This window comes from Melopsittacus undulatus, chromosome 7, assembly GCF_012275295.1.
Source record: "Melopsittacus undulatus isolate bMelUnd1 chromosome 7, bMelUnd1.mat.Z, whole genome shotgun sequence".
NCBI lineage: Eukaryota > Metazoa > Chordata > Aves > Psittaciformes > Psittaculidae > Melopsittacus > Melopsittacus undulatus.
Window position 1 is genome coordinate 55,724,863 of NC_047533.1, and position 21,503 is coordinate 55,746,365.

Sequence of the window (21,503 nt, forward strand, 5' to 3'; positions counted from 1 at the left end):
GGGCAGTAGCGTCTTCACCCGCTCTGTAGCAGTGGAATCATGTGGGACCTAAAAAGGGCAAGGAAGCTGGTGAAGGGTCTGGAGCACAGGTCTGAGAAACAGCTGAGGGAGCTGGGGTTGTTCAGCCTGAAGAGAAGGCTCAGGAGGGACCTTACTGCTCTCTACAGCTACCTGAGAGGAGGTTGTGGTGAGGTGGGGTTGGTCTCTTCTCCCAAGTAACAAGCAATACACAAGAGGTAACTGCCTCAAGCTATGCCAGGGGAGATTTAGACTGGATATTAGGAAAAGCTTCTTCACTGAAAGGGTGTTCAGGCATTGGAACAGGCTGCACAGGACAGTGGTGGAATCACCACCCCTGGAAGTGTTCAGAAATAACATAGACGAGGCCCTCAGTGACATGGTTTAGTGATGGACTTGGCAGTGCTGGTGTAGTGGTGGGACTTGATGACCTGAAAGGTCTTCACCAGCCAAGTTGGTTCTATGATTCTGTGTAGCTCAGTGGTGTGTGGTGGCAAGAGAAGAAGAGGTTCAGATTGTTACAAGCTTTTGATTTTCACACAGCAACTAAATTTGACAGTTTAGGTTGCAAAATAAAAACAGCACTTTCTCAAAAATCTTGCCTCCTTTTTGTGTGTGTGTGTGTGTGTGTGCCAAAATGGGGGTTGCTGGATGTTCAGATGCTGCAGCAGCACAGCTCACTCCTATGCTCCATATGGCTTCTGATGCCAAAAAGCACAATTCTAGGATTATGCTTTGGCAGAAAAGGTGGGGCAAAGTAAGTACTTCAGTTTAGAAACTTGAAAAGAGGTCAGAACTGCACGTGAACTTGGTGCAGATTAACTAGGATGGGGATGTTCTAACACACACACGCTGGTATTTTTGTACTGCTTGATGGGGCATGTTTGAGCTACACTCCTGCTTCTTTCTATCGCTCTCCGGCCCTGACACTTCCTTTTACCATATCTTCCTTCCGACACTTAGAACTATTACAATCTAGACGTGGATATGGTTCATCTCCCTTTGCTTTTTGCATGTGCTTATATTGTAATTATTTATCTTCACCTTTTGTAAGACAATAGGGGGAAAAAACAAATATTTTTAGGGCATGATTTATCTGGCCTACATCAAACATTATGAATGAGCCTCCCTGTGCACTTCCAGGAAGTGCTGACCCCTTACTGAGCAGAGGGAGTCTGGACACCTTGCTTGGGCAGCACTCGCTTTGCAAATGATCAACCAGCCCAGCGAAACTGTCTCCTTTGGAGAACCATTTTCTCAGTGCAAGATGTGCCAAGTCATTCTCTTTCCATGCTATGGCACAAATTCATTTTCAGAGGCCGCAGATCAGGGCATAAAAGGATATGAGTGAAAATTATAAAAAAATAAAAAGCACTGTTATGAGAAAAGTTCTCTGCCCCACATGGTGTGGGAAATAAGAGTAGAATAGCAATTAGACATAATTCTAGGTTATTAAAAGGGGATGGCACCCATGCACAGAACTGTGGAAACCACTAAAAGGGGGAAGAAAACATAGTAAGAGAGTCTATCAGTTACGCAACATGACACAAGACAGTTAATTAAATGTGGTTTCTTGGGGATTTCAAACAGTTCTTGTGAAGCTGAGGCTTTTTTGTTTGGTTTTTGGTATGTTGAACTTTCCTGCTAACAGGCCTGACAAGAAACCATTACACATTTGTGGCCAAAAAGTGGAAAGAATAAACATAAGTAACTTGAGTGCTCTTCATATTTCACTACTACCTCTAGATCTCACTTGAGTTCAGGCTCCCTTGTATGGAGTGTAGAGAAGCTGTATTTAAGCTAATGGCTCTTTTTGTATTAACCCTGCAGCTCTGCTCCAGACAACCCAGGAGGATGCTGGAATGCTCCAGAACACTGCACCCATCTTCCCATATGGAGGAAAAAAAAGGCCTGCATTCAGAAAGCGTAACTTTGGGTCTTGGGGTTTGCTCTGCAGCTTCCACACATGGGAACAGACCGTGCCTCACTCAGCAAGCACCTGATCTGTTTGATTTAGTTAAATGCCTGATTTAAGGCCCAGATAATCCACCCACCCCCAACCTAAAAGACAGGCAGAGAGAGATTTTCTTCCCTCACATACCACTCTGAATGCAGCAGATGTGAAGGCATGGGTAGGACAGGGTTAGGTTGAGGACCACAATATCTGGTGCTCCAGTGAGTGTGACGGCCTTGCAAACCTAAAAGAAAGGGGTAATCTCCCCCTTGCTGGTCTGTTGCAATAAGAGTTCTGTCGTGCAGGCTTCTACCTGACTTCCTTGAGGAATCTGGTTCAAACACCAAAGTTATTTGACTCTTAAGCCTAGGTTAGCTTATGTTGGTACACTGTTGTTGCCTTTTATAGCTTGGGCTTTTGTTTCAGTCTTGGGCTCCTGAAACACCCTCAAGAATTTGATGCAAGCTGCTGTTGAATATGGTCAGGCCTTGCAGTTGCTGTTACATGCACAACAAATGGTGTGACCTGCATATTTATTGTAGCTTGTATGAGGTGGGATGGGATAGTCAATGCTTGTGTATGCTGTTGATGCATGAGGACATCAGTTGTTTTCTATTTTCTTATACTAAAACTGCTTGTAGGGAAACAACTGTCATTTTCTGCTAGGCCTGTATAGGATCCTGGCCTGTGACCAAAGCATGCAGGCACCAAACAAATAATACATAACAACAGTATATGGTGTTGGTGTAAGTTAAACATAGCCAATAGAGACCCAAGCTGAGTAGCTTAGTAGCTGGATTTTCCACATTACACAGTAGCAAATAAGCCTGGGGTGTTTCAACTTTGAGTCAGACACCACCCCTCACAGGAACCAGCTCTTGGGGAGAAAAATTCTGTGATGTAACACAGACAAAAAAAAAACTCTTTTGTAAAAAATCGCAGCTTTTTACAAAAGTGGGTACTTTGTTCATTCCACAAAGAAATCTGGCATGTACTTGATAAAAGCACCCACTTCAGTCCTATAGATTTGTCACGAGAATTGCTGAAAAAGATCTTCCAGCTCTACAAAAAAATAATTCCCTCTCTAAAAGTTCTTAGCATCCAGCAGCTACTATAAATTTGACTGAAAGCTGCTATTACAAGTTTTGAAAATCCAGTTGCTTCACATCCAAAATGTGAATGCTGGAATCTAACAGTAAGCTTGTTCTTCAGAAAATTATGGCCAAAGAATACATGTGTGTTTCTATATATAAATATGTAATGTTTAATGGATTTTGAGTTACCAAGAGCTAAAGAGAATCAGAAATTGCTGAGACATAAATATCACTGTACTGTAAATATATTCACAATTTAATCCTGATAAATACTGGATTGTAGGCTTCAGAACACAGACTGACAATTATTGGAACTCATGTGGTCATCTCAAGTATACAGTATTCCAATTAAAATAAAACCATAATGTCCTTTTTCTTTTTTAAAAGTACCATCTACCATATAATTAACTTGGATGAACTCTACAAATATATGCATTATATCATGCTAGAAGAACGCAAGAACCACATTTTCTTGTTCCCAGGGTCTCTTGACTGTTGGTAAGACATTATAGTCATAATGATAGAATCAGTTTACAGTTGCAAATTCTGCCAAATATCTCACAAATTATATCTGGCAAACAGCACTGCCACTGTTTCGCAAAGATAATGATCTGATGTTTTGTTTATGTGGCACCAAAGGGAAATATTTGGTTTAGAGCTTGTGATTGATAGGGTTTCAGAAACTTTGTGTGGTGGTCCAAATTTCTGATAGACTTAGTAGGTACCACTCTATTAAATACAGAGTAACATAGTCTTTAAATGTATCCTTCCAAAAAGAAAGAATCCAAAACCAATGAAACAACTATTCAAGTAAATAGTCCATTTTATTTCTTCAGCACTTACCCTGACCTACAGAGCAGCTGGTGTGGATATGCATGCAATACTTATCTCTGACGGTGTTGAACATACAGATGTGTTGCCATAAAGGCTGCTCACCTGTACAGGATTTAGCACTACAGGAGTGCTTTTAGGATGTAATCTGAAACCCATGGCACACAAAGGGAAACACCTACATCAGACTTGATCCACTTAGAAGCCTGCAGCCAGCAGGCAGTTTGGACAGAAAAACAGCGTAACTATGATGGTGCTATTCTTTGGATAACTCAGAAAAAGAAAGGAGACGTGGGTTTGAACTAAATCTGGGACTGTGCTCTGAGACAGACTGTTTCCATTCTGTATCCTGTGGTACAAACCTACCTGATAAGGGGTAAACTTCATAAACTAGTCCTTCTTGTGTGGCCTCTGTGCAGCTTCTTTGGCTGGAATTTTGGGATGGAGAAACAGGGATACAACAGGAAATTTGTCAATAACTATCCCAGGAGTGTGGGCCCCTTCATTTGTGCTTGAGATGAGAACCAGTGGCTGATATTGTGGTTAGGCAGAGCTGTGACAGTGGCCTTGGCAAGGAAGGTCATGGCCACCTGTCTGAAGCTGGCTGGGGAGTGGATAAGGAGAGTACTCCAGGCTTCTGGCTGAGAACAGGCTTCTTCCTGCTCTTCATCCTATCATGTTTTCCACCAGGCATGTAAAAGCTGCTTCTGCTGAGGAAGCAAAGCCCCCAAATGTTTGTCGGTGGTGAAAACTGTAATGCCTAGCAGAGGCAACAGGAAAGAGGAGAAGCAACTGCATATAGGGCTGCCTTGCCTCTTTTTTCCCCTCACCATGAGGCCTTGCCTTTTCCCCTTAAGGGAAAAGAAGCTGGAAATGTGGGAAGGATGGGATTAATGTAATCTTGAGTTGGGGAAGGGCAGAAAGATGGAGAGGGCACAAATTCATCTGATTATTGAAAAGGCTAAAAGCAGGTGACACTCAAACTTGACTGAGGTTGTACTAGGTTTTGATTAAAGGGATGGTAAAGTACACAAAATACCATGAGCAAGTTTAAGGGGAGGTAGCCCTTTCAGCTTTCATGTGTGGCTCTTCTGACAGCTCTTATATATTTATCTGGCTTGTTACTACAGGCTTACTAATGCAAACACGATGAGGTCTTTTAGGGGGTTATGGAAGTTTGCTAGCAAATTACTGGCTCCAAGGGCAGATCCTGGCCATGTTTGGGCACGAGAGTCTGCAACTGCCAATAACTAATTCTAGGCTGACCTTCATGCTGCCATCTAGTGTTTTCTCATAGACAGAAACAACATCCCAGGAAAGCAGCTTTGAAGCTTCATAATGCTGTATTCAGAACAAATGTAACTTATTCCTGAATGAGTTACATTATAAAATGTAATAGTGAAATAAAACACTGGACAACATATGAGCTGAAGGAGAGGGAATGGGGAAGAGACATACAAAGGATCCAGTGCTCAGGGTGAATGCTTAGAAAGACACCTTTTCTTTTAAATAATTGTAACTATTTCATCCAGGAACAGAGAGAGACAGCTCCAAGGCAAGAAAATTATTCAGAATCAGAATTTGTCCTCATTTGTTTTTCACTCTTTGAAATTAATATGGCTGTTTGTGCAACAGTACACAATGGAGCAAGAATCCAAGCAGAATCTTGTCTTAACTGAGAGAGAGACCAGCATAAGGAGCTTGCCAAGTTCTTATGTGTCGTAGAATCACAGACTGGTTTGTGTTGGAAGGGATCTTGAAGATCATCTGGTTCCATCCTCCCCTGCTGTGGCACGAACACCTTCCACTAGAACAGGTTGCTCAAAGAGCCATCCAACCTGGCCTTGAACACTGCCAGGGAAAATAAGACTGCCCAGAGGGAAAAGTACACCATAATGAGCAGCCTCTAAAGGGCTCCTGCTGGCATTGTATGAAATCAGGTATGAATTTAGCCATTTTCAGGAAAGTTCTCCAACTTACAATAAAATTTTGGTAGCAGCATTTGAACACTATGTATTAAAACTGACTGCATGTTCTCAGTGTGGTCTTAACGCGGCTTGTTTAGGTGAAAAATAGCAGCACAGCAAAGAACAGAGTCAAACTCTCCAGCAGAAGGGATCATGTACTTCTCTGCTTACAAATCACCTCTCAAGTCAAAAGATGAATATTGTTTCAAGCCCTTAGGTCTTTCAGATGCCTAGTCTGCAGAACAGAAAGTCCTCAGGTGTGTAATATTAGGAGTTTCCATCTCTCATTCATAGTACTGTTTTTTTTTCACCAAGGAAACAAGCATATCCCAATCCCACCAAACAGAGCTTACTGCTGGGTTAAGGCATTGTTATTCTTCCTCTCCAGCTGTTGGTACCAGGCTGTAGGGTTCATGTAGGTACCAAAAGCTTTCTCCTAAACACACCAAAGCAGCCTTTCTCTGTGCTTAATAGGCTTTCGCTTCAGACCCAATAGAGTTGTATGCTCTGGATACAGGTCTTTTCCAAAGCTCATGTTTAATGCTCATTGCTCTAGCAGGAAGTCACATTCTCTTTCAGTTCCTTGTTCTTCCTCCCTTTGATCAAGTCATGATGCCACTCAGCAAAGATAACTGAACGAAAAAAAACCCCCATGCTTCAGCTCCCTTCCACAGTGCTCAGGATTTCTGTGGATTAAAGCTGTGTTTTACAGCTTCATCTCCAAAGAGCCCATCTGAGAATACCATGGGGCAAAGGCTTGAAAACCAAGAGCACGTGTCTGTAAGCAGTGTCTTCAGGATCTGCATCATCTGCTGGCTTACAAAGTGGCCACATGCTTGCTGGTGTGGCATATGGGGCACACAGAGCAATGGCTGTACAGCTCCAAAAAACAACTATTCCCTATCCAGCAGGGAGAGACTGATGCTGGGGCTGTCACACTGGGGTTCACCAAAATCTGAAGTGAACTCTGGTACCCTCATCTGACTGACCACTGCTTTTACTCCACGGGGAAGTGAGTGAGTGCTTTTTGGGTAAAGACATGGGCCAAAGCCACAGGAATCAGCACAAGGCTTGTGTGGGGCATGCCATGGTCTCTGCTCTCCACTTCTCTGCCAAGCAGTTTAAGTGGAGCAGTACTTTTTTAAACTCTTTTCCTGTATTTTTGTTAAAGAGTTTTTGTGTAAATGTTGCTAAAGAAAATGTATTATTTCTTAAGAAAAAAACTTTCCCCCACACCCACACAACTTCAGTTTTCTCCCTCCTCTTCCAATGATAAAACAGACCAATGGGAGGCTTACAGAGCTCCAGCATTGCCTGGATTTATTATTTTTTTTAATCAAGAGGTACAAGTTCAGTTGTTCTTTTCTTTTTAGTCTTAGGGACAGAGATTTTGCCCTTCAGGCAAGCTACATAAATAGGAAGGACATCAACTTCAGTATGTTGTTTGTCTCATGATTCACTATAACATTTCTCTAGTACCAGGCATAGCTGTCTCCCGAATAAGCAGAGTTAAAACCTTCCTGTAGGTGTCTAACACCTCTTGGGCAGAAGGCCTTTCAGCTGGGTCCTTCTTCTTACATGCTGCATGGATGTCAAACAAATGCAGTCGCACAATGTCACTTCCATCAACATGGCCCAAGAAGAAATTGGAGACATCTGGGATTTTCCAGATGTCTGTTTTCTCATCGTAGGGTGGCATGAGGTCATCCTCGAATGGCACCTCTTCTCCATAGGGCCAATGCTGCTCAGGAGCTACAAACTCACCCTGGAGCTCCCGATGACCGCACTTCACCAGCCTGCCAGCACTCCTGTTCACAAGAGGCAAAGCATCCAAATCATTCACCAGGACATGAAAGTCACTTGTTAGGAGATATTGAGAGAGGACCTTGTCCAAGTCATTTGAGTCACACATCACTAAGGTGCCCAGAGGGCTACTGTGCAGGTACCGAATGATGCTCACATAGTCTATAGCCAGCATCAGTCTGCGATGCCAGGTGTTCATCCCCTTGTACCTGGGGAGGTGAAGAGTTTCATTCAGGCCCCTCAGAGACCCTAGAGGATGGTACTCGGTGAGGATTGTGAACTGCTGCTCACAGTAGCCAAGCAGCCGGACAACGTGCTTGCTCTGAAGTGCTTTCAGCATCTTCAGTCCATGGAGAAAGTCCTCCTTCAGCTCTGGGTTAGTGAGCTGTGAAAGGACCACTTTATTTTCCTTCCACTCAGAGAGGAAGACCTGGGAACACACAAGAGACACGTAAGATGTGGAGAGTCTTCTTCCACCTGTTGACTTTTGAGTGACCTGGTTAGTCACAACCTCAAACCAATCACCAGCCACAGTCAAGCCTTTCGCTAAGGCCATGTACCTGTCACAGCAAGGCCGTACTGACAGATGTCATAATTACATCATGCTTTCCTAAGCTGTCTTTGGAATGGGCCATGCAGATGGATTAAATTATCTCACACTACCCAAACAGCCAGTCTTACTCTGCCATAACTGTATCACACTCATCCCATCACTGTGATTTTGCTTGTGTAGCTGGATGTCGTTCACTGTGTGTTCTTTGCACCTTATTGGTAGCCATATGTCTACAGTAATGAGCTGCTGTGAGGATACTTAAGTAGCCAGCAAACAGTGAAAGCTCTTCATCCACAGGACAGAAGAAAGGAAAACCAAACTCACCTTTTTCACAGCGCCTTCACCAACACACTTGAGCTTCCTGACTTCCCTATTTATGGCTTCACAGGAGAGCCACGGGGAACAATTCTTCACTGTTCCCAGTTTGAAATACCCAAAAGGGCAGAGGCTGGGGTCTGTTTCACCACGTCCCGAAGAGCTGTAAAACTTGTTGAGGTACAGGTAGAGCAGGGCATTAAGGAGCAGCACAGCCGCAAGCAGGAACACCAGTGAGATGGAGGACACCTCCCTGGGAAGAAACTCCCTCCTAACAAAGTGCGGTTTCTTTTCCATGGCCGTGCCTTCCGCATCCTCCGCGGCAGACGGAGGCTGAGCAGGACCCTCTTCCCAGCCCGGGGCTGAGCGCCTCGGGGGCTGTGTCACTGCAGCCCTGAGCCTGCAGCCGACAGGGAAGGCCACGCGTGGCAGCGCCCTACGCTAACAGCGGTTCAAGCTCGGCGCTCGCCTCGCCGCTCATCCTCCCGGTTACCTGAGCGGGATGGCCGTGGCTGCAAGGCCCCGAGCAGGGCCGCAACCCGGAACGCACCCCGGGGAAGGGGCAGCACCGAGCGCGCTTCCCGGCCGCGCAGGGCGGTGGAGGCGGTGGCGGCCGCTCCGCCCCGGGGCGGAGCGCAGGGACATGGCGGCGGCGGCCGGGCTGGCGGCGGCCGTGGCGGCGGCTTTGGGCGCGCTGCTGATGGCGCCCGGCCTCACGCAGCCGCACAGCGGGGGCCCGCCGGAGGGGAGCGGGCCCGGGGCGGTGGAGCGGCACCCCCCGGGGCGGATGGACCAGGCCGTGCTGCTCGTCCGCAACGAGCTGCCCGCGCAGGGCCTCCTCCTCACCGCCCGCTCCGGCTCCTGCCACCAGGTGAGCGGAGGGAGCCGGGTGTGTGTGTGCGTGTCACCCCCAGGCATCGGCGGGGCCGCTCTGCGCTCCCGGCGGCTCCCCATGGCCTTGTGGGGTTGCTGCGGTGCGGTGGGGAGCTCTGCAGCGGGAGCGGCTCCGGTCAGCCCCCGACATCTTCCCGTGTGTTGGCCGCTATGCGAACAGAGCCGCTTCCACTCCGTGTGGTACTGATGAGCTCCCTGCCCGCTCCTCTCCGCAGTGCCTGTATCAGTTCCTGGCGTTCGTGCCACCGAGCAACGGCAGCCTGAGAAAGCCGGGCACGGCGGAGGTAGTGGTGGATACCCAGCATCCCCTCACGCTGCAGCTCAACGGCTCTGTGAGTGACACGGAGCTCTGCAAGTACGTGGCACAGCCCCAGGGAACATCTGGGTAGCTCTGTCCTGTTTGGGTTTTCTGTTTTGTTTGCTTTTTGGGGTTGTGTTTGGTTTTCTTTCCCTTGGAGCTCTGTGGGCACTTAGTGCCTGGCTGTTCAGAGTGCAGTCTTCCCCGTGCTGCTGTAATTGTGGCTTACATTGAAGTTGTGCTGAAAAGATGTAAGCGCAAGCAGGAGCTGAAATGGTGTGTGTGGAGACAGCACATGCCCATGCCTGGTTCCTCTTGCAGAGAGCGTGCCTCACAAAGACAGGTGATGTAGTAGGCAGTACATGTGTGGTAATGCACCTTTGTTGGGCAAGGGATGGTGATGGCAAAGGCAGAGCCAGCCAGCTTCTTGCTGTTAGGCCAAGTTTTCAGCTTGCCTTTCCTACAAGCATCCAGGTTTACAGGCCCAAGATGCTGCTGTGATACCTGCACGTAGCAATAATGGCTCAGCAAGTTCCGTTTCCTTTATCCTTTGCAGGATTCAGTATCATTTTGGAGAGTTTGGCAATTATTCCCTTGTGGTAAAGACCCTAAGTACAAGCACCAAAACTGTTTCTTGTGACCTAGTCATCAATGAAGGCCCTGTCAACAGCTATCTCCGTATGTAATCCTCTGTTTTCTCCTTCCTTTCGACAACTTGCATGTCTTCCAGCGGAACCAACTTCCTAACAAAGCCTATACAGCTACTCATGCTGTGCTGAAGATGTTATGGGCTTGCCTCTCTTCTCTCTCAGCATCTTACCTCCTTATGTTTTATACACCCACCTTGAGGCCCTGACTAGAATCAGGCCTCTTCACATGACATATTGCACAATCACAACCTGTTTGCAGCAGGGATTAGCCCAGAAAAATCAGTGGGTATGTGTCTAGAGGGAGGCATTTTCGCAGTTAGTTCCTGTTTTCCTGCATGTTAATGTATGTACACACAATCCTTCCTCTTCTTTCCTCCCAAAATGGGAAACAATTCTTGCAGTGTTGGGATTTTTGTTTGGTGTTGTGCTTTTAATTTTAAGTCTCACGTCTTGCGTCTTTGTTCATATCTTTTTCCAGGGCAGTTTCGAGCTCTCACCTACATGTCTTCCATTCTTTTCCTTTACATTATTCTTCATATATATATTCCTCATATATAGGTTATTCTTCAGTCCTTCCAGTTTTCCAGCTGTAAAGAGAAATTTTCCATGCTTGCAAACTTGGGGTATTACCTTCTCCCATGTCTTCCTTTTCATGTTGAGGCTGTTTCCAATTCTTCAGTTTCTTCTTCACAATGTATAGCACATCAGCTCTTTTCTCCCGATTGCCTTGTGGTACACTGCAGATGTGTAGTCACATAGCTGCCCTTCAAAACTAACCTGCTTTTGGCTCTGGTTGTTTTGGGGTTTTGTTGTGTTTGTTTGTTTGTTTCTCTGGAACTCAGGCTTGGGGCTATGTATTGCATGGAGAAGGTGGTGTGATGCTTGGTGGGTTGGGCTTTTTGTCATGCGCTTGGCCAAGGCCAGGTTACTGAATGGTTTTTTAGGTCATTTATAGACTTGTGTTTTTTCTCTTTCATGCAGCTATTCTCTTTGCTTTCCTGGTTTACACTGGGACCCTCACTATCCTGATTGTCGGGCGCCTTTTGATGAAGTAAGTATAACAGTATTGTAGCGGTTCCTTGCATGTGAAGTAGGGGTCACCAGTTTAGAAACACATGTCATGGTGTGCTAGTGCTTTGGAGTCCCACTGTAGCCCTGTTACCTGTTTGCCATGTACAAGGTAAGCTGTGGTAGCTGTCCATGTGACAATGAATAAAGTGATGTGATTTCCCTCAGGGCATATCTTGCAGCCTTGTGAGCTTGTGTGTAGAGCAGTTACTGCAGACCCTGCTTCATGCTCCTGTGGCTTGTGCCTGGGTCTAGCCCTCAATCAGCAGGATGTGAGTGTGTGTAGCATGTGCAGCCTTCCATCCTGTGTACTAAGTGATGTGAGTCATCCCTGCCTGCAAACAACCTGAGGATGAAGCCCCCAGACCTGAGCTGTGGCAGTGTTCTTAGACAGGTGAACTTCACTGAAGTCCCAGGTGCTGGCTGAACCTCAGTACTGTGTGTAGAAGCTGGGAAAGCAGAAATTGGGACTGTCTCAACTTTTGATTTATAGTTGATGTTAAGATGAGTTTCACTATAAAGTACTTCTTCTCTTGTTTTGTGTTTTAAACTGCTTCTAATTTCCAGAATTCATGCAGTCAGGAACTGGGTTTACAAGAAACTGAACCCCAGAGAAACCGATCGTCTGATTAATTCTGTGAGTGAGTGACCGCAGTATCTGTAATCTGCATTCTGTAGTGTTTTCATCTCTAAGGAACATATGCTATCTGCTATCTGGATATCCGGCCTTGTTTATTACTAATCATGTTCTGCTTTGAGCATGTTTCCCTTGGCAAATCTTGTACTGGTGTCACACAGGCAATTTTATGTCAATGGAGAGTGCTATGCTGGGTTTCCACGCAAGTTTAGTGGCTTCCCAGTGGAGTTATTGAAAGTCTTGGACATACAGCTTTGTGCCCTCTCTAGTTCTCTTGAAGTATATATGTCCCCTTCTGTCACAGTCAGTGTGGGGAAAGGGAAGAAATACCAGCCTTCATGTCTGCTTCCAGCACAGTAAGAATTCTAGCAGGATCTATACTAAAGTCAAGATTTCTCTTGCAGCCCTAGAGCTGGCATTTCTGGGTGAGTTGTGTTTTGTACTAGCATACAGGTAGATCATTACAGTCTGGGCTTCACTTCTAGGAGATCCAAACCTGTCTAGACTCAAAACACTCGGGAGTCGGCTTTACAGCAATTCTTGTACTTGTTCATTTCCGTAGCTGTGTTACAGCAATGTCTGCTTCTTTATGCTGTCACTGGGGCTGATCAGAGTGATTTAGGGAACTAGACTGTAAAGAAGCCACTCCGGCATTTAAAAGGATTCATTTTCTGCTGGTTTAACTCTCTGAACAGTGTAGTGTCAGACAAGTGCTGGTTGGATGGATCCTGTTTGGAAATCAGCAGCTGGATCTGTTCAGCTCTGTTGTAAAGCAGCACTCACAGTGGTGGCAAGCCTGTGGCCAATTGGACTGGACCCAGATCTCATGAGTCTCAAACACAGGCTCTTTTCAGAGCATTGTTATTTTCACCCTGGTAGAAGGTGGAGTGCAGAACATCTGCAAATATCATTGTAATATGGTGGAGCCATGAACAGGTTAGAAGTAGCAAGTGGGGAAGCAAAAGGATGAGGAAGATGAGGAGAACAAAGACAAAGCCCATATGTGAATGTTTGCTGACCTCTGTTCCTTGACCTCAGCTGATGCAGCTGCTGACTTGCCCTTCGTGTGTCTGGTTTGTTCCTGAAGGAGCTCGGATCCCCGAACACAGCAGACTCCATTAGCAGTGATCTCACCCCGCATTTGTGGAGCACAGCCTCTCGGCAGCGGCTGCGTTCCCTGGACACGTTCCGAGGGTGAGCATAAGGCCTCGCTCAGATGTAACTCTTCCAAGGGGAATGAGATCTTTCCAATGGCAGTTGGACAGTGTGCAGAAATACATAGCAGATGGATGGTTCAAGGGGGTCTGTTTTACTTGGAAGATAATCAAGGTTTGAATTGTTGGATTTTCCAAAACACTTTGCAGTTGATCTAGTTTGAAGCAACATTAAAGTTGTGGCAGAGGGAGGAAAAGAGCAACATATGTTCAGCATGAGAATGCTATGTGAAGGAGCTTACTTTGGTTTACCACCACCCGTGATCTCTGAAATGCTGCTTCCTAGTTGGCAAAGCTCAAGACTTTCTGCGTAATCTTGCTTTAAAAATAAAATAAGCCAGATCTCACAGTTGTAAATGTTTTAATGGGGGTAAACACTGACTTTGTGTTCATATATATGTATTTCATCAACATGTGATACTTTGTGTGTGTTTTTAACTTGTCTTTTCAGGCTCTCTCTTATAATTATGGTGTTCGTTAACTATGGAGGAGGAAAATACTGGTTCTTCAAACACGAGAGTTGGAATGGTAAAGTACAACTGAGACAGTTGATCTGTGTTTTAACTGCAGCAGTACCTAGATATGGTTGGCACTGCAGATGCTGCAGAGAGCTGTTGCTCAGTTGAAGACTTAAGCTAAGACACTGTGCCTGATTGCTTCAGCCAGGTATCTGGCTATTAGGTTAATGAGCAAAGCCTTGTGTAGCCCTGCTCGTCACACAGTGATGGTGTGGTTTCAGAGCACAGTCTGTGTGTAGCCTTTTCAGTTTTGACACAGGCTAACAGCTTTAACTTTCTATGTTGTTTAATGACCACAGTCAAGCTGATGATGCTCGATGCTGCACAAACATAATGCCTTGATAGGCAACCTTGCTAGGGAAGAGGCCAGGCATTGCACTGCCCTAGTGGAGAACAGCAAGGATCCCATCCCTGAAATCTTTCCCAAGACACAGTGATCAGTTCTGACCCTGTTTTTGAAGGATGGTAAAAGCAGTGAAGCAAGATTATTAGCTCTTTGTAAGTTTTATTTATAACGTGTTTTAGATTTGGGGGCATCAAATAATTGGCAAGCAGCCTGCAGGTCCTCTGGAAACTCAACAATAATGTTCAAATTTAGGGAGGGTTCAAGTGAAATAATATATTCTTTTGTATTTCTTGGTAGGATTAACAGTGGCAGATCTGGTGTTTCCATGGTAAGTCTTCCTGAAGAATAGTCTTGTGTCAAGTGATTCTGTATGTGAAAAGTTGCAAGGAGAACATTGTGTGCACCTCACCTCCCTGTGGAAATGTATTTAGAGAGGTGAATTTGTGTTGAAGGGTTGCTAGGAATCTGCCCCTCCAGATAACAGCATCAGCCTTATGATCCAGTAGTAGAGCTGAGTGTTTTCTGCCCACCTCACATCCTCCTTCCTCCCCAACACAATGTTAGTGGGAGGTCCAGTGTTATCCTGCACTGGAAGTGGAGTATCCCTGAGGGGCTCATTGCCACACTACTGTGTTGAAGGTGATCAATTTGGCAAGATTCAAAGCTGGACTGATGTGTGTCCAGAGATAAAACAGCCAAGGGAATTTGGGATTAAGCTGATGTCTCAATAACCAGAGGATGGTCTTACGGGGAAGCAATTATCCTATCTGCCCCTAGCATGCTTATCTAAGATACCTACCAGTTGCAGGTTACTCCTGGAGCTGGGCTTGGGCTGTAAACCCAATCTAGAGGGAGCGTGTCAGTTCTGAATTTGAATCAAATTTGCAGCTTGGGTTTCACTGCTCTGAGGATGCTGATTTAGTTTGGGGTAATGGACGTTTTGGTAGCATATGCACTGCTGCAAAAAGACCAGAATACAGCTACTTCTCTGACCTTTATTGCCTCAACTGTCCACTGAAAGAGGTGCAAGGGTCCTATTGTGCAAGTTCAGTTGTCTGGGAATTCCTAGCAATCGGTTGTCCACTTTCACTTAATGCATGCATTGCTGTTGGGCCAGTGCAGGCTACTCTCTTAGCTTCAGTGTTTACTGTCATGCACATGTGTGATGGGACATCTACCAGCTCCATTTCCCGTCTGCTCTGTTCTCCAGGTTTGTGTTCATCATGGGGACATCGATATCATTGTCACTGAGCTCCATGCTGAGGTGGGGAAGTTCCAAGCAGAAGCTGCTTGGGAAAATCATGTGGAGGAGTTTTCTGCTAATCCTGCTGGGAATCATAGTTGTGAATCCCAATTATTGCCTTGGACCATGTGAGTGGCACTTAATCACTTCCATACATTTCTGCATCTGTTTCCACCTCCTTGGCTGGGCTGTTGGGAAAACAGTGTCAGCCTTGCTGTACTGACTGGTTGCATGGAGGTGGTTTGATGGTATTCTATAGAGAGCTCTTCAGCTCTGCACCAGTGCAGTTCTCTCTGTTTGACCCCTGTGCTGACCACTGTTTATCACCTTAGTGTTGACTGTCCCAGGGCTGTGATTCCAGAAAGCGGGGTGGCAGAGTGGAGGTGTCCCATGTACTTGCAGAATGGTAACTTTCCTATTTACAGAAGACCCCCTGTCTCTTCCTTATCCTTGTTACTTGCATGTTTTCCAGTGTCATGGGATAATATTCGTATTCCTGGGGTGCTCCAGAGGCTGGGATTCACATACCTTGTGGTTGCTGCTCTTGAACTCCTGTTTACAAGAGCTGGTGCTGAGAGTGGGACCTTGGTGAGTTATGCGGGGAGATGATGAGTGATACTCGAGTAGGTTTAGGAGCCTTTGCTCTTGTTTGGGCAGAAAGGAGCACATGAGAAATGAAAACATGTAGCATCTTACCTGGTGTGTAGTGCAGTGTGACCTGGCAAAAATTCCAGGGAACATGCACCCTTCAGTGTCCCATAGTGCATTTTGCTACAGCTAGGTTTGCTGTGTTTAAAGATTTCACTGATTCATTCAGATGGTGCTTGGAAGCAGGCATTCCCAGGCACTTCTGATGACATTCCACTGCCAAGGGACCCCAGGGACAGGCATCTGTATGCTGAGTCCTGTGGCTTGTGTTTTGTCCGGTTAATTTTGGCAGTGTTTTTTCACAGCAGGGGAAAGTAATACTGCTTCTTGGCCTTTCTGGAGCCTGCTCTCCCAAAAGGCTTTTGTTCTACTCATGAATCAAAATTCTTTCTGACATTTTCCAAGCTCAAAAACATTGTGGGCTTTTGTTTTGATTTGTTTCTTCACCTCCCCCAAGTAACTAAGTGTCTGGAAGTCGTTTGTGAAGATGAAAGGTCTATTGGTAGAGCCCAGTTTTGTAATGACAATGGCTCCTTATTGTATCTGAGGGACTGCTTGCCAGGAAGCACAGGATGTCCCTAGGGGCATGGTTTTTACTTGCCAGCTAATACCCCATTCCCTCCATCTCGTGCAGGAGACACTGTGTCCTGCTCTGCAGGATATTCTCCCCTACTGGCCACAGTGGATTTTCATTCTGATGTTAGAAGCGATTTGGCTCTGCCTGACCTTTTTGTTACCAGTGCCAGGTTGTCCCAGGTAAGACTGCACCCAAACTACTTTCTATGGGGCATCAGATTGTTTTACTTCTGCTGAGTATAGACTTCATTAGCCATAGGGAAAGAATGAAGAGGAGAGCTTTTACACCAGCAGGTTTAAAGAGAAGCATTCATCACGTGAAAAAACTTTACTTTGGTACCAAAGTACCAGGTATTATAAAGGTGACATCATTGTTCCTTTCTATTTAAAGAAGAGGATTTAAAATTCCATGAGGTCTGTGTCACACAGGACCTGTGTTCCACTGTGTGCCTCTGGCCAGGGAAAACATGGAGCATTGAGTACTCTGGGCCAGTGGGTCAGCTGCTGTGCAGATGGGGTGTACCAACACTTTGCACCATAACCTGTTTCCTTCTGTCCTAGGGGCTATCTAGGTCCTGGGGGCATTGGCGACTTTGGGAACTATCCCAACTGCACTGGAGGAGCAGCTGGTTACATTGATCGTTTGCTGCTTGGAGAAAAGCATATATATCAGCATCCCTCTTCATGTGTAAGTAGCTTTTGGTCTGCAGTATGTACCACAGGTCAGCACTGAACGTGGCTATCAGAAAGAGCTTGGGAATGGTACATGTAGGAGGACGGAAGGGAAGATTGGTTGCTGAGGTGTCCTGTAACAACTGTTTTCTCTCTAAGGTGATTTACCAAACAACGATGCCATATGATCCTGAAGGCATCCTGGGGACCATAAATACCATCTTTATGGCCTTTCTGGGACTGCAGGTACCTCTTGTCTTTCTGGTTCTGTGTTATAATGGGAAGATCTGAAGGAATCTTGGAAGTAGAGAGGAAACTCTTATTTAAGGCTGAGACTGGTTCTAACAAAACCTTTTCCAGAGCAATGCTTTCAGGCTGACTTAGACTGAGGTGAGTGTCAGAGAAGTGGAACCTAATCTGGCAGTAGCTTGCATTATATAAACTAGGATTTTCTCTCAGTTTTTGTAAGGGATGGACATAAGAAGTTTGCAGAACATTCACCCAGAACCTTCCTTTACTTGTTTTAAGGTTGGGCTTATGCTGGGAGTAGGCTGGTTCTGCATGTTGGAAATAGGGCCAAGAGATGCATACACTTCACAGCTTCATTTCAAACATGCAGTTTTAAAGGTCACAGCTGTACATTTTCCCCATTGCTAGTTTTCTGCTGGATGTGCAAATGTTAACTACCTTGCATAGGTGCTGTGTGTGTGTGTGCTCACCATCCCAGGCATGAGGGAGGCAGGGGTTCACATTGGTGTTGCCAACATCAAAAGCTCACAGCTCACCAATGTGTTTAAAATGGGATATCGTGATGCTTTTTTGACACAGTTCTGCTTGGCCATTGCTGGCCCTTCTGTCAGTGCAAGAGCTCCTAACCAAAGTGAAACTCTTGAACTGGGAATGGAATGTTACTGTATGCAGCACTGGGTACAAATGGATGGGGAATCTCTTCGAAGCAGAGGTTGGAACAGCAGTGTGACCCCAGGGAGTGAGCCACCAGGACGTGTTTCTAAGTGCAGCATGAAAAGGAGTGTGTGCTGCAGGCCAGGGTGCAGTGTGAGCTGTTGAGAAGCTGTTCTTGCTGGCTGGGGATGAGTAGCATTCCTTCATGCAGTCCTTGCTGAGGGAGATAGAGCTTGAGTCACATGTTAAGCTAACAAAGTTGCTCATCCCCTTCTTCAGTGTTAATGTAGCATGAAAGGGAGAAAAGGTGCACCCACCTCTATTACATTCTTTCGTTTTCCCCTTCTGTGCCCATTCTTTGCAAAGAGTTCCCATTCTGAGCCTTTCAGCCACTTGGTTGGTATGAATCCTGTTTGTGTTCTCTGTCATAACACAGGTGGCTGGCAGCAGATGTATCTGGCTCTTGAAATACAGTTACATGTATAGGCATTAATGAATTTTCTGTATTTCTTCTGTATTAGGCAGGAAAAATTATCTTGTCCTACAGAGACCAGCACAAACAAATTATAAGTCGGTTTGCCATATGGAGCATTGTAATGGTAAGTTAGATGGATACGTAGCTTTCAATAGACAGGTATTTTTATGCAATGCAGACTTAGTATTTCTGAAACATGTTGCAGTGGCTGCATAAACTTTAGCAACTTTCTATTTCAGGGAATTGTTTCTGCTATCTTAACGAAATGCTCTAAAGAAGATGGATTTATTCCCATAAACAAGAACTTATGGTAAGCAAAGAGATACAACTTTTAGTATGATTTTGTTCAAGTACTATTTTACCTTGAAGAATACTTTGCCTTTCTTGTGTTGAGATCTGTCCATATCACATAGTTCCCTAAATAATCTTTCTACTGAAAATGTGTGTAGGTCGCTATCATATGTGACAACCACAAGCTGCTTTGCCTTCATCCTCTTACTGCTGATGTATTACCTTGTGGATGTCAAGAGACTCTGGTCAGGTGCTCCATTTTTCTACCCAGGTCAGTAAAGCCATGGCAGGCAATGTATTCCTTCCAATTCTTTCTGCACTGATTCTACCCTTTTATGTTTTCTTCGCTTCCCTTGTCTTTAAAAGAGTTGGGATTTAGAATGAGGTAACCCGAAGGGTGCCACTTGAGATGAACCTTTGTGTAGAACTGGGGCACTTCAGGTATTTAGGAAGAGGGACTGTCAAGTCTTTAAATGAGGGCTGGAAGCTGCTACTGCCCAATGCCCATTCTCAGTTTGATCTCCAGTTAAGGTCCCAGGGAACAGCTGCCTAGTACCAAGCAAAATAGCACAGCTGGTTCGTAGTTGGTTTTGGAAAGGACTGCTGAGACTTGGGTAACCTAATGGGCAACTCAAAGGCCTGTCAGCAGAGTAATACCACTTCTGAAGATGGGGAAGACAAAATCCCCCGGGCAGCTGTGTAGGTTCTGTCTCTTTTTAGATAAGCGTGTCTCTCAAAGCATCCCATTGTGGTTTTAAGCACACTGGGCTCTTGACAAACATTTGAGTACAGAATGCAAACCCACAACAGAAGGAACCTTTCAGCAGCTCTGGTGTCTGGACAGAGATACGAGTAGGGTGACAGCACAGTATTGCATCTCCTACCAGAAATCTCAGAGCTTTGAAGGGCAGTCAGCATTTGTTTGTGAAGGCAATAGATCTGACCAAATAGGTTGGCAGTTGGCCATCCTGAAGACAATAGTAACTGTGATCATTCCCATCAGTAGAATTACAGGATACTGATTTGGTTGTATTTTGTGTTCAGCATATAGATTGTCTGTTTCTTTTCAATAAATGTTTTGGGGCAGAGAACCCTTCAGTCTGTCTTTGAAAACACGTGTAGCATCTTTGGGGCAACTAACGTTAGCTGTTACTGCCTCATTGGCACTCTGTTTCATAAGCCTGGCATGCCTCTGCCTGCTTACTCTGAAGCAAGCTCATGCCTGCTCTTTCAGATGGTATGACTTGTGCTTACTTTCAGGAATGAACTCAATCCTGGTCTACATTGGACACGAAGTGTTTGAAAATTATTTCCCTTTTAAGTGGAAGATGCAAGACAGTCAATCCCATGCAGAGCATCTGACTCAGAACCTCACTGCCACAACTCTTTGGGTCATAATATCCTATGTACTTTACAGGAGAAGGATATTCTGGAAAATCTGATAGCAGTGGCCAAAGTGTAGCAAGCCTAGGTTCTGATGAAGCAAGTGGATGAGGTGTATTAGCCTGAAACACTGCCAGTCATGCTAGGCTGCATTACTAAAAAGGGATTCTAGTTCACGTTTACAGTGCCATGGACGTTGTCATCAAGATTTTTACGTGACTTAAGGGACAGTATCTTTCTGTTTAGCAAAACCTCATTAGTTTGCTGCGGTTGCTCTTTGTTTTCTGTACTTTGTAAATATTTTACTGATCTCCCTCCTTCACCTAGAGAAACTGAACGTATTGCAGCAGTTGGGCAGTCAAGGACAGCCTGATGGTGCTTACAAAGGGAACAGCAAGGGATCTGGGTGGTGACTACAGAATGACACCATGGCAGCACTTGTGTCTAACAAGGCACCCCCTAACTCTGGTCAAGGGTTTGTATGTACCCTTTTCACCCACTGTGCCATGCTAGTTACCACCTCACATTTAACTTTGCCATCTTTTTGACTCAAACACTGGCAGCATCTTCAGCCCCGCAGTCTACAGACAGGGAGTGCTTCAGGGCACCTCTGTGCTACAGCGTGCTGTGGAAAGCAGTGACTCAGCTGAGCATTCCTTGTTGTCTTCTTCCAATTTGGTCCTGGATCCAAGCCTTAGGTTAAGGATCCTGCTGAAGGTGCTGTCAAAGATCTCTTCTACTGGCTTATTAATCAGCATGCTGCTGCTACAGGTTTGGCGGCCCATCGGGGCCACTGTGCTACACACCTCTAGCATGGATGAGGTCCAAGTTTCACGTGCTGCACTCAAAGAGTGCAGAAAGGTCAATTCTTGTCGACCTATATCATCACTTGGGTATTACCGAAGTATGATCAAAGCAATCCTCTTTATAAGTGGAATCAGAAAACCAGTAGTACAGGTAGATTTCAGCCAAAAAAAGGAATAGATAGTAGACCAATTCAATGTACAGTAATGTTTTTTTGAAACTCAGGATTTCCACACCAGTGTTAATAAAAAGCCTGAAATGTCCTGCTATGTTCTCTGTGTATGTATAAAGACAGAAGGAACTGACACACACCTTAACATAATGCTATGCAAAAAACCAAACAACCCA

General features: G+C 45.4%; 2 protein-coding genes across 2 annotated transcripts; one reads left to right on the forward strand and one right to left on the reverse strand.

The window, feature by feature from the left end:
* Positions 1–7,158: 7,158 nt before the first annotated feature.
* On the reverse strand, positions 7,159–9,136 carry POMK (protein O-mannose kinase). The gene is made up of 2 exons (XM_031048482.2): positions 8,545–9,136; positions 7,159–8,097 (listed from the first exon to the last, which is right to left on the reverse strand). Exons 1-2 carry the CDS (start codon positions 8,830–8,832, stop codon positions 7,324–7,326), a joined length of 1,062 nt encoding a protein of 353 aa, XP_030904342.2. The 5' UTR covers positions 8,833–9,136; the 3' UTR covers positions 7,159–7,323.
* A 42-nt stretch (positions 9,137–9,178) lies between these two features.
* HGSNAT (heparan-alpha-glucosaminide N-acetyltransferase) lies at positions 9,179–21,418 on the forward strand. The gene is made up of 17 exons (XM_034064454.1): positions 9,179–9,406; positions 9,645–9,784; positions 10,284–10,405; positions 11,359–11,428; positions 12,013–12,082; positions 13,170–13,276; positions 13,748–13,824; positions 14,458–14,488; positions 15,371–15,531; positions 15,876–15,991; positions 16,686–16,807; positions 17,189–17,315; positions 17,459–17,545; positions 18,724–18,801; positions 18,917–18,987; positions 19,127–19,239; positions 20,229–21,418. Exons 1-17 carry the CDS (start codon positions 9,179–9,181, stop codon positions 20,408–20,410), a joined length of 1,902 nt encoding a protein of 633 aa, XP_033920345.1. The 3' UTR covers positions 20,411–21,418.
* The last annotated feature ends 85 nt before the right edge of the window (positions 21,419–21,503 follow it).

Coding starts and splice junctions, on each gene's coding strand:
- POMK (XM_031048482.2), bottom strand. CDS start 8,832: ATGGAAAAGAAACCGCACTTTGTTAGGAGGGAGTTTCTTCCCAGGGAG. Junction 8,098..8,544: donor GTGAAGGCGCTGTGAAAAAG/GTGAGTTTGGTT, acceptor GTGTGTTCCCAG/GTCTTCCTCTCTGAGTGGAA.
- HGSNAT (XM_034064454.1), top strand. CDS start 9,179: ATGGCGGCGGCGGCCGGGCTGGCGGCGGCCGTGGCGGCGGCTTTGGGC. Junction 14,489..15,370: donor GCAGATCTGGTGTTTCCATG/GTAAGTCTTCCT, acceptor TCTGTTCTCCAG/GTTTGTGTTCATCATGGGGA. Junction 16,808..17,188: donor CCAGTGCCAGGTTGTCCCAG/GTAAGACTGCAC, acceptor CTTCTGTCCTAG/GGGCTATCTAGGTCCTGGGG.